Source organism: Elephantulus edwardii, unplaced genomic scaffold (assembly GCF_000299155.1).
Source record: "Elephantulus edwardii isolate Elephantulus edwardi_28Jun2011 unplaced genomic scaffold, EleEdw1.0 scaffold00093, whole genome shotgun sequence".
NCBI classification, from domain to species: domain Eukaryota; kingdom Metazoa; phylum Chordata; class Mammalia; order Macroscelidea; family Macroscelididae; genus Elephantulus; species Elephantulus edwardii.
Genome location: NW_006399843.1, coordinates 11,786,371 through 11,798,851, shown reverse-complemented (window position 1 = coordinate 11,798,851; position 12,481 = coordinate 11,786,371). Strand labels below are relative to the sequence as shown.

At 44.3% G+C, this 12,481-nt stretch overlaps 1 protein-coding gene across 1 annotated transcript; it reads right to left on the bottom strand.

Moving 5' to 3' along the window:
* Positions 1-9,249: 9,249 nt before the first annotated feature.
* Positions 9,250-9,618, bottom strand: LOC102856072 (ubiquitin-conjugating enzyme E2 L3-like). The gene has a single exon (XM_006890881.1). The coding sequence runs from the start codon at positions 9,616-9,618 to the stop codon at positions 9,250-9,252; it is 369 nt and encodes a 122-aa protein (XP_006890943.1).
* Positions 9,619-12,481: the final 2,863 nt, after the last annotated feature.

Genomic DNA, 12,481 nt, shown 5'->3' with positions numbered 1-12,481 from the left:
ATAGAGCATGAGGTAGTCAGAAGGCAGAGGGGAAGCAGCAAAGGAATGGAGATTGAGTCAATGTAGGTCTGTCAAGACCTGAGAGTCTTGGTGGACCCCAGCACACCTAGGCCCTTTCATTTGCTTGTCTTTGCAATGGAGCACTTGCCTGATAGTTTTTGTATTTTTACATTGTGGCAAATGCTTGTGCCATGCTTCACAGTAGACTGAACTCTTCCATGTTTTCTCTTTTAAACTTAATACAACAGTGATCAAAGCCATTCTCAGAAAAGACAAGTATGGAGGAATGGGGAGGCCCTATCTTCCAGATAAGAGTTGGCTTCGTTAGAGGAGAAAAGGTCTCAGTGGGAGAGACCTCACCTCAGTACTGTCAGGGGCTCTGGTAACATTTCTGGGGTTTTTTTTGTAACTTGCTCCACTTGCATTGATTCCTGTATTCTCCATGAGATGAGGTCCATGTGTATAGTTTCCCTTTATGTTTTGTGTTTTTGTTTTTTAAATGGTACTTGTGCATGCTGCAAAAGGTCAAGGACTGCAGCCTTCAATATAGATTGAGGCTCAATATCAAGAAAACAAAGATTCTCACCACTGGGCCAATTGGCAGGATCAGGATGGATGGTGAAGAGATTTCTATTGTTAACAGCTTTAGTTTGCTTGGCTCCATAGTCAACACTCTTGGCACCAGAAGCTAGGAAATTAAAAGACACATTGCAATGGGAAAGTCTGCTGTTAGGGACCTCTCCAAAGTATTGAAGAGCAATGGTGTCATTCTGGAGACTAAGGTGCGCCTGATACGGGTGATAGTCTTTGTCAGAGAGCTGGAAAATGACTAGGGAGGATAGAAGAATTGATGTCTTTGAGCTGTGGTGTTGGAGAAGAGTATTGAACATACCATGGACTGCTAAGAAAATGAACAGGTTCATCCTAGAGAGGGTTAAACCAGGCTGCTTTTTGGAGACAAGGATTCTGAAGCTTCATCTAGCATACTTTGGACATGTTGCAAGGAGGGATCAGTCCTTGGAGAAAGATGCCATGCTTGGGAGGGTGGAGGGACAGCATAAGAGAGGAATATCAGGGGAGCTCTGGTGGCCTAGTGGCAAGAAGCTGTACTGCAATCCCAAAGGTACACGGTTCGAATCCACCAGATGCTCTGCCGGAGAAGGGGAGACAATTTCCTCCTGTACCAGTCAGATCTGATTTGACGGTCCACGCACAAAAAATAAAATTTAAGAAAAAAGAGAGAGGAATACCCTCTATGAGGTGGATTGATTGAGTGACTGGGGTGATTGGAGTGGATGTGTCAGAGACAGTGAGGTTGGCACAGGATAGAGCAGGGTTTAGGGCTGTTGTACATAGGGTCGCTATGAGTTGCAGGTGGCTTGATGAACATAACAACAACAACTTGCAACGAAAAAGTCATTGATCGTGTACAAGTCCATCATGCTGTCATGTGATCTCCAGCCCCGTTTCTATCACCAAGGCTGCCTTCCACCTACCACACCTTCTTTGTTTCCAGCTTTTGTGTTCCAATTACCAGTTACTAACACATCTGGATTGCATATTCAACCACTTACAAAGCTGGAGAATGAAATAAGGAAGAAAAAAGAGCTGATGCCTTTAAGTTGTGATTCTGCTGAAATATTGAAAATACCCTAGAGTTGGACAATGACTAGGGAGGATAGAAGGAGAATTGATACCTTTGAGCTGTGGTGCTGGAGAAGAGTATTGAATGTACCATGGACTGCCAAGAAAACAAACAGATTCATCCTGGAGAGGGTTAAACCAAGCAACTCCTGGAGGCAAGGATTCTGGGGCTTCGTCTGACATACTTTGGACATGTTGTAAGGAGGGACCGGTCCTTGGAGAAGGACATCAAACTTGGGAGGGTGGAGGGACAGCGCAGGAGGGGAAGACCCTCTATCAGGTGGATTGATTCAGTGACTGGGGTAATCGGGATGGGTGTGTCAGAGACAGTGTGATTGGCACAGGATAGAGAAGGGTTTAGGGTTGTTGTACAAAGGGTCGCTATGAGTCCCAAACAACTCAACGGCACATAACAACAACAACAACAACCCTAGATTTATGAATGAGCAAACAAATCCGTTATGAAAGAAGTGTGGCCAGAGCACTCATTAGAAGCAGTGATGGACCTTCATCTCATATCCTTTGGGGTTTGCCATCAGGCATGGTCAGTCCTGTGAAAAGGACATAATACTTGGAAAAGCAGAGATGTCAGTGAAAAAGAGAAAGATTTTCAGTGAGATGGATCAACCCAGTGAGTGACTGCAACAGTTGGCCTAAGCACAGCAGATGGCTCAGGATGGGTGGGGTTTTTGTTTTATTTGGGCCACTGAGTCAGAACCTACTTGATGGCACCTCACAACAACTACCACTTGTGTTATTTTGACCTTTCTCCTGCTTCCCTAAAAAACCCCAAAACACAACAACCACCCAGACAAACAAAAGATAAAAAAAGCAACTGCTATGGAGCCAACCCCAGTATGTGGCAACCCCATTTGTACTATAGGTAGATCACCAGGCCTTTCTCCTTAGGAGCACTCAGACCGCTACTCTTCCTCATCTACTGCTTAATCATTTGTATCACCCAGGGATCACAACTGAGTTAGGAAGAGAGAAAGATGAACGGAAGGAGTTGGGCCCAATAAGAAGGGATAGGTGAACCACCTTGAACTGCAGAGGCTAGTGATTCAAAGCGTGAAGCATGCATGAATTGTTAATGAGTCTTCTTCCAATCCTGATACTGTATTTCTCTTCATATGGTCAACCTTCTTGGATTATTTATTAGCATATAGACTAAATAATAGTGGAACAACACAACCCTGATGCATATCTTCCTAAGTTCTACACAATGTAAGAAAATATTGTCTGGTCTCGAGACGTCTCCACCATTGCTGGTCTGCTTGAGTCTGCTGTTGCAGCCGCCATGTGTTTTGAGTGCCTTCCAACCTGGAGGTCTCATCTTTCAGCGCTGTGTTGGACAACATTCTGTTGTGAGTCATAAGGTTTTCATTCACTGAGTTTTAGAAGTAGATCACCAGCCCTTTCCTCTTAGTCTGGACACTCTGCCTGCCGTGAGTGACTGCTGGTACTGCAACACTGGTGGTACAGCTTCCATCGTCATAGCAACACACAAGCCCCCACAGTATGGCAAGTTGATAGAGTGGCAGCAGCGAACAGCTTGCCCCATCACTACCTAAACACTCCACCTAAAATTTTTGAGGCTCCACTCTCTGGCTGTAACATCCATGGCACCCCTGTTCTTGTTGCCTCAGCCATCTTTCTCTTTTTTCACCCCAAAATTTTGGCATTTGGACCCCCATTGTCTGTTGTTCTCCAAATCCAGTCACCTACCTTGGGCATCTTTAATACTGATGACTTGATTAGCACCTTAACTCCCTAGCTCTTTCATCAGCCTTCATCCGGGCTCTACCTCACTTATCCCCAGTTACATCTCTTGGCATCGGTTCCCTTGTCAAATCACAGCCTTGAACTTGCCATTCTCTACTTATATGCTCTCACCTTTCGGGCTTTTCTGTTTCCTTCCTTTCATCACATCATAAATATCAGCCTCATAAATGTTTCAGCCCCTGACCTCTCCAATTTATTTTCATCCATCAGCCTCTTTCAGGCTTTGCTTTCAACCTCTCCAGCCCCACCCTGATGACCAATCCCTTCTACATAATTATCTTTTGCAAATACCTGAATCCTTGCTCTAATGCCACACCTGGCCAGAAAAACTTCCACCCTGGAGCAAGCTAACCACTGGCCTAGTTCACTCTTGCACTTGGGATGCTGAAAAGGCACTCAGCTATGTAGACGTGCCCATGGCAATCTCATGGGCTCTGGGCTGTCCCCACCCCGGCAATCTCTCCTGCCCGCAGTAGTTCTGTCCACTTTTTGGTTCTCATACTCTCCTTCAGGCCTCTCATACTATCAACAAAGAGCCTGAGCTCCTAAGCGCAGAGGAGACAGAAATGCTGAGAGGGGAATCTCTTCAGTGTCTTGCTTTCCCTTGCCCTACCATCTTACAGACACATTCGGAACAAACCCTCTCTAATCTCCCTTTTGTTTCAATGGAGGACATGCTCTCTTTATGTCATCAAAACCTTCTGAATTCTATTCTGTTTCTTAAGAAAAGGAGTGCCAACTATCAGCTCCTTCTTCCATATCTTTCTACAATGCATTACTGCCAACCTCTGTGACTGACTCTGGCTCATGGCAACCTCTGTACAACAGAAAGGAGTCCTGCCTGGCCCTGTGCCATCCTCAGGAGCGCTGGCATATTTAGTCCATTGTGCTTATGGTGCTAATCCATCCCACTGAGGGTCTGTCATGCCAGTTGTAGCCCTCTCAATCACCAATGTGATGTCCTTTATCACTGATTGATCTCTCCAGAGGATGGGTCTAAACCTAGTGAGTTGGACAGTGTTCTGTTGTGATCCATAAGGTTTTCTTTTTTAAAACATAATGTTTATTATATACTGGTTTACTTAAAACCTCACATACATTGTTTCTCACACTGCAGCTTTCCCATTTCCTTTACCCACCCCTCCTTCCACCCATCAAATTGTGTGACCCTGTGATTAAGTAGCCCCCCATCCTCACCCCTCTGCTCTCATCCTCCCTCTCCTTGATCCTCATGCACTTTCTACAATAATGGTCATATACAGTATTTGTCCTTATGGGACTGACTTAGCTCACTTTTAATAATGCTCTCTAGTCCCTCCCAAGTTAGATAGTGATTTACAAAATCATTGCTCCTGTGTGCTGCATAGTATTCCATCGCCTAGATGTATCATAATTTCTCAGTCCATTCCCTTGTGGTTAGACATTTGGGCTATTTCCATGTTCTTGTGATGGTGAATAATGCTGCTATGAACGTTGGTGTACAAGTTTCTGTTTGTGCCTCAGTTCTCATTTTCTTGGGGTATATTCCAAAGCAGTGGAAGAGCTGAATCATATGGAATTTCTATGTGCAGCTTTCTGAGGAAACACAAAACTGCCTTCCAGAGTGGTTGTACCATTTTACAATCCCACCAACAATGTATAAGAGTTCCTATCTCTCCATATCCTCTCCAACATTTATTACTGTCCTCTTAAACTTTGCCACAGCTACTGGAGTGAGATGGTATCTCATGGGATCCATAAGGTTTTCATTGGTTAATTTTGGGACGTAGATTGCCAGGCCTTTCTTGCTAACCTGTCTTACTCTGGAAGCTCCACTGAAACCTGTCCACTATGAATGACCCTATTGGTATTTGAAGTAGTGCATCATATTGCTGCTACCAGCATCATGGCAACATGTAAGTCACCACAAGATGGCAAACTACAGACAGCTGATGGTTACAACCTGTAGGCGTAGCCATGTTTTCCTTCTTCCAAACATACCTCCTTTGATCCTACACCTTGCCCTAGCTCTACTGCAAGATCTCTTTCTATTTACTCCTCAGCTTGCAAAGAGAGGACTAACCCTTGCTATCTGCACTTCTCATGGGAATGTATGGTCTTTTTCTTTTGCTCTACTCCACATCTCCCACCTTCTATCCTCATTCACCAGAACACGTGAGGTCTGGACCTCATCCCCTTCATTCTACCAGACTGCTTTGCCTCTATTAACAGTGTTTATGGATATTATTTTAGTTCCCAGAAAGGTTTGACTGTGTTAGGCACTCCCCCTTCTTGAGCCTGTTTCCTACTGTGATGTCTGCTTTCCTCTGGTTTGATCCCCTCCTCTTGTATGCCAGCATCTCCCAAGGCTTCTTTTTGTCTTGTTTCTTTCTCTCCGTGGTGATTCCATCCACTTCCAAGGGGCCTCTGGGTGCTGATCTTCCTCACATTAAGCTTTCTGGTGCAGAGACTCCCCTGAGCTCTACCTCTATGACTATTGCTCAGTGACCACGTCCTCTGGGTGTCTGGCACCTATCTCAAATCAAAGGGCAAAGTGGAATTGCTTCTTCCATTTTAACCAGTGGCACTGCCTTCCGCAAGCAGCGTTGACAGCTTGGAAGTAGTTTTCACTCCTTTTACTTTCTAACTCTGCACATTCTGCTGAGCCGCCTCCTATCTTTTTCTCCCTCTCCTCATGCCCCTTCGCCATGCCCTTGTTCAGACTCTCAGCATCTCTTGTGGTCTCCTTACCCTAGTCTTGTTCTTAACCAGTGCACCCCAGTCATGACTAGGATGATCCATCCAAATAGCAACAAGGCCCTGGACAACATGCCCTGGGTCATTAGTCTACACTCAGTTTCTCTCAGCCATCCATGTCCATTGTCTGACTTAGGCTTCGAGTTCCTTCTTTCACTGTCTTACTCTGATTGACAGCTGATAACTTACTCACCTTTTGCAGTGCAGAACTGATGTCATCTCATCTAGAACTCCTCTTGACACCCCTTCCCAATCTGGGTTACTTGCTGGCCCCAGTGCTCCCTGTTCACCTCTTATGGAATATGGTGCCCAGTACTGTGCCAGCAAAACAATTGTCAACTCAATTCTGACTCATGGCAACTTCCCATGTTCCCTGAGGCTATTTTAGTTTTTGTGTGGCAGAAATAGACATGTTGTTGTTCTTAAGTGCCTTCGAGTAATAGATGACTCATAGCGACCCTACGAATAAAAGACCTGAACACTTGTATAACTTGCATCCTTTTGCTGGGTTCATAGGTTTTCCAGAGGCAAGCTATTTCAGAAGTAGATGTCACTCCTGCTTCCAAGTCTGTTTTATTCAGGGAGCTCCACCACACACTGTCCACCATGCATAACCATTATTGCATTTGACACATCAGTGTCACAGTGTTTAGCATCACAGCAACCACAAGTTACCGCTGTAGAGTAAATGAACAGACCAGTGCTATACCACTTAGAAGAATGTTTGAGCAAAACCAATTAAAACCAGGCCTGAAGGCTGCCGATTAAAACCACTCACCTTTGGCTCGGTAGCATAACTTTCTATCCACCAGGCTCACAGAGCTCTCTCTGTGTTGGTGGTGTTGTTGGTAAGTGTCTTCATAGATGACTCATGGAGACCCTATGAACAAAAGACCTGAACACTTGTATAACTTTTTTTGTTTCTTCAAGTTCATAGAGTTTCCAGAGGCAAGCTATTTCATTGGTGGATGCCATTCCTGCTTCCAAGCTTATTTTAATCAGGGAGCTTCACCAAACACTGTCCACCATGGGTAACCATTATCACGTTTGACACATCAGTTTCACAGTGTTCAGCATCACAGAAACCACGAGTTACCTCTATACAGCAAATAGACAGACCAATGCTATGCCACTTAGAAGAATGTTTGACCAAAATACACAAAATATTATCACACTATATTTTATTTACATGTATATATAAAAATAAAACTTCTATTTCCAAGGTATGTTAAGATAAATGGAATTAACTGGCCAAGATATAATGTATATAGAATTTTGTATTATATGTACAATAAGTTATTTCCCTTGGAACTTTCAGGAATTGAAGATTCTTCATCTTTTTTCTTATACTCCTTCTTACCCCAAAACTCACTAAACCATCCTCCACATTTTTTTGCCTGATAATTCAGTGACATTATCATTATTCTTTTTCCAAATTATCCCACCATCATCAATAGGAACTCAGTGGCTTCTAAGCAATTAACAACCCCCCAAGTTCTCCCTTTCTCTCACCCCTGGAAGCAATGAATAAATTTTGTTCTCTATACATTTACCTATTTCAACTAAGTGGTACCGTACAATATCTGTCCTTTTTGTGACTGACTTTTTTTCACTCAGCTTGTTTTTAAGGTTCATCTGTTCTGTAGCATGTATCAGGACTTAATCTTTCTTTTTGATTGAATATCATTCCATTGTGCATATGTAGCACATTTTTGCTGCTGTTGTTGTTCATCTGGTGATGAATTTTTAGTTTGTTTTTACCTTTTGGCTCTAATGAATAATCCTGAATGAACATTGGTATACAGGTTGCACCATAGGGTACTCAATGACTAATACTTTTAAGTAGATCAGATCATCAAACCTTTCTATTGAGGCACTTTTGGGTGGACTTGAAGAGAGAAAGAGAAAGAAAAATGATTCCGTGGCAGAATTCATGCTGGGAAATGTGGAGGGTCAGAGAAAGAGAGGAAGACCCCCAACGAGATTGACAGGCACAATGACTCTGATAATGGACTTGAACATATCAGAGGGAGTGAGGATGGTGCAGGATAGTGCAAGCTTCAGATCCATCACTCAGAGAGTCTCTGTTAGTCAATCAACTCGATAGCATCTAATAACAATGGCAGCAACAACATACAGGAGATCCAGGTTCATTTCCTGGCTGACATCACATGGGCAATGCTTACGTGTCAATAGAGGCTTGTGTGTTGTTATACCAAACTGTTAGCACCACCCAAGGACTCCACCCATCACTGCAATGCCTTTGCTTCTGAAGATCTGGGGCTGTATCTTTTCTTTCCATCTGCCTGGCCTATTTGTCAAATGAATGTGTCATGGGTTGCTTTGTGTCCTCTCAAAATATATGCATATAAAAATATAACGTAGAAGCCATGTAATGCTTTCCATCCTGTGAGACATCAAACAATTGCAAGAGGATTAAGAGCAGAATCCTCTTGCAATACTCCTTAATTCTATGGAAGCCCTGATAAGATCTAAGGGGAGTGTCCTTAGGATGTGGCTTGTGACACCTTTTATTTCACATGAGATAAAAGAGGAAGAGAGCCAGCTAAGAGGGGCACCTCATACCACTAAAAAGCAAAAAGAACAGGGTTCCTTTTTTCCTAGGTTAAAAAAAAGGAGTGGGTCCTTTGAACTTAAGTCCCTGTACTACAGCATTTCCTCAATGTACAGCATTCCCTCAAGGACATCAGGACACATGGACATCTCTGAGGAATGACTGGTCTATATATGCTGAAGGAAACAAAGACTTTCCTCCACAACTGATAGAAAGGGTCTTCCCTCAGCGCTAGTATCCTGAATTTGGATTTCTAACTCTTTTTTTTTTTAAAGAGGATTGAAGTAGTGATTTTTTGAAACAAAGAAAGCAGAACATCTTAAATTTTTAATCCTTTCTTTACAGGTTACCTAGACCACTTTTGATTAAGAAAACTGTAGAAAGTTAGTAACTGTCACAAGCGGAGGCCAGGTGGTGGCACGGTCAATTCTCCAGAGTCCTGCTTTGCGGGGGTCTGAAAACAGTGCTGGAATCTCTGCTCACACTCTCTGGGTCAATCTCTGCAGATTTTAGCCCACTGGTCGCTTTTCCCCATATTTCTCTGTAGACTCCTCAGGGTTCTTACAGAATTTTTTACGGTCCTTAGAGTATACTTTGGCTAGGTCAACCCAGAGAGGGTGTTCAGGCTGGGGGTGGTTTACCAGTGCTATGAGAGACTGGATCACTTGATCAGTCTTGGTGGCTGGCTTCCAGTTTTCAGCACTAATTACTGGGAGACCGACCTGCCTGTTTTCATCGATGTTCGGGTGGTAGATCTTAGTTTTGAATGTGATCGTCGGTGGTTTGAATGGGTACTCTGCTGGAAAGTTGATTTCGATTCTGACGGCCCCCTTTCCGTATGGAGGGTTGTCCTTCAGCAGCCTCCTGCTGGCTGTCATCTTGGATCTCGGATTTCTAACTTCTTAAACGATAAGAATAATGCCTTTGAGTTGTGGTGTGAGAGAACAAACAAGTCTGTCCTGGAAAGAGTGAAACCAAGGTGCTCCTTGGAGACAAGGATTTTGAAACTCCATCTCACATATTTAGGGCATGTTTCCAGGAGGAAACAGGCCTTGGAGAAGGACATCATGATCATGCTTGGAAGAGTGGAGGGCCAGTGCAGGACAGGAAGACCCTGGATGAAATGGATTAGCACAGTGACTAGCAATGAGGGCAAATGTGTCAGAGAAAGTGAGGTTGGCTAGAACAGGGCAGGGTTCAGAGCCATAGGGTTGTTATGAAGGTACATAACAACAACTGAAAGAGATTTCTACGACTAAGACATAGTATACATAATTACCTACTAAACAAACAGCCAAGGAGAACTTCCCAGAAGAGGTAGTTATTAGATAGTGTTATGTTGATGATGAATAGCTTTGAAGAGGCAGAGGTGAAACTTGTAGAACTGGAGTCTCTGACTCAGATTCCTTCAAGATCTGAGGAGAAATGAGTTTTTGTTGATGATTATGGGATAATTTGGGAAAGGATAGTGGTGAAGATTACATGGCATGAAGAGGGTAATCAGTGTTGATGAATTGTCCATGCAAAAATAGTTTAAACAACAAATATTACATATATATTTTACCACAAAACCCAAAATAAACCTGCGGGAGGTTATCTTAGTAAAGGGCATGCATTGTATTCAAATACAAATACAACATTGCATGGGCTAAACACATTTCTGCTTCTTTTGTTTCAAGGCTTGGAAAGAGGTGTGGCCAGGCCTCATCAAAGTGATTCAGGCTGTTGGAATTGAGGAACTGGGTTTGGGGGTGGTGGGGGGAGCCTTAAGAAATGAGGAAGTAGGATGTGACTTTGCTATGATGTCTTCCTGAACGACTGGGTGTCATTTTGGCTCTGATATAAATCTCAGGGGTCTTGGAGGCCTTAGCATTTGAGGCTGCTCTTCACAGGTTGCCAGACAGGCCTTGGAGGTCACAGTCAAGATGTCACATCAGAGGGACAGGAAACAAGGATGGCCATTCTCTTTTCTATGCTGAGAGTTCTTGGGCAGATTGAGAATTCCTGTTGCTGTCGAGGGAGCCAGATCCAGGGTGGGAGTCCTTGGGACCATGGGTGGGTGAGATGGACCCTCACACTTCCTTCCAGGCCAAGGAATTAGAGATACTGTGGGACTTAGGCCTTATTGCCGTCAAGTCTATTACCATATAGGACAGAGCTGCACCACCTGTAGGATTCCCAAGGCTGTGATCCTCATGGAGTGAGCTCTGGTGGTGCAGTCTGCCAGACACTGTGCTAAGTCAAAGGCCAGGTCCCTCTGGCAGTCTGAAACCACCTGCAGTTCCTCAGGAAGAAAGATGAGCATGTCATCCTGAGTGATTTACAGCCTCAGAAACCCAATGGAAGGTCAGCCCAGAGTTGGTTCTGATGGCAGTGAGATGATGATGATGATGATGATGATGATGAAAAATCCTGATGGAAGCTGAGTACCGTATCCTGAGGACCTGGTAGGTTCAGATCACCTGAACATTTTACCCAATGCACGACCATAGCTCCTTCCGAGAGACTAAAACAAATCTCCTGCTTTCAAGGTGATTTTGACTCATACAGAACCCTCTCTGGGTTTCTGAGGCTGTAAATCTTACCAGAAGCAGACTGCTTCATGTGTCTCCCATAGGGTAAACCATGGATCTCCCAGCCTTTCAATTAGCAGCCTTCCACTTACCTCGTTTCATGGACAGCCAGGCTCATTGCTGTTGAATTGGAATCAGCTCACAGCTGGATCCTCCAGTGGGTGTTTAAAGGCTGTGAATACTATGGGATGAGATTACACATCTTTCTGCCTCAGAGCCACTGGTGTATTCAAACTACCAGAACCATTAATGGACTCTAGCAATCTTTGGGTGAGTAGAGCAACTCCCTACAGATGAAGCCCCTAAACCCATAGGCTCAAGGACCTATTATTCTGGGGAAGGTGCAGTTGATAATATAGCCATTAGATGGCGGACAAGCTTCATGAATAGTTTCCCAGGCTTCTCTTTCTAGAAACAGTGTGACCAGCGGGTGATTAAGGTGTAAGAACCAGTACAAGAGGGACAGCAGGGCTTAGCACTGGCCTTTTTTCTTTTTATGTTTTAGTGACACTTTTCCTTCCTTTAATGTTTTCTTTTCTTCTTTTGAAATGAGCTCTCAATTACAAAATATCAAGCTACACTCAAAAGAGGGTGTAGAAAATGCCAGTGGTTGGCACAGCATGGAGAAGCCCACAAGAGAGGACAGACAGCAGCAGCAGGTGGCAAGAGGTGGGGAAGAGCACTGGCCTTTTAAATCATTGTTAATGTCCCTGGAACTATGGCAATTAGTTGATTCATTCTGGAGCTTTCTAGAGCAGAGAAATTCAGGGAATATTTTCTCAGCACCTGTGGGGAGCCCACCCTGTGGTAGTAAGTGCTGGGGGATACTTACTCTGGCCCCTGGAGGAGTTCGTGCCTGAGCAGGATGGACCCTCAGAGGGGCAGGTCCCATGTGGGGTTATCGGGATAGTGAAACAGAGATGCACTGAGTTGGTGGGACACTGTGGAGGGAGTCTCTGTTCTGCATAAGGCTTGGGGAGACTTTCTATGACTGTCAGCAGTGTCTGAAGTGGGTCTGGAAGGGTAAGTAGGAGCGCAAAAGACTGAGAAGTTAGAGACAAGGCAGTCCCAGTGGAGGACAACATGTGTCAGAGCATGGAGGCATGGATCTCCCGGCTCATTTGAGGTTGGCCAGACAAGAGGACGCCCAAGCAGGAGTCGTGGAAGA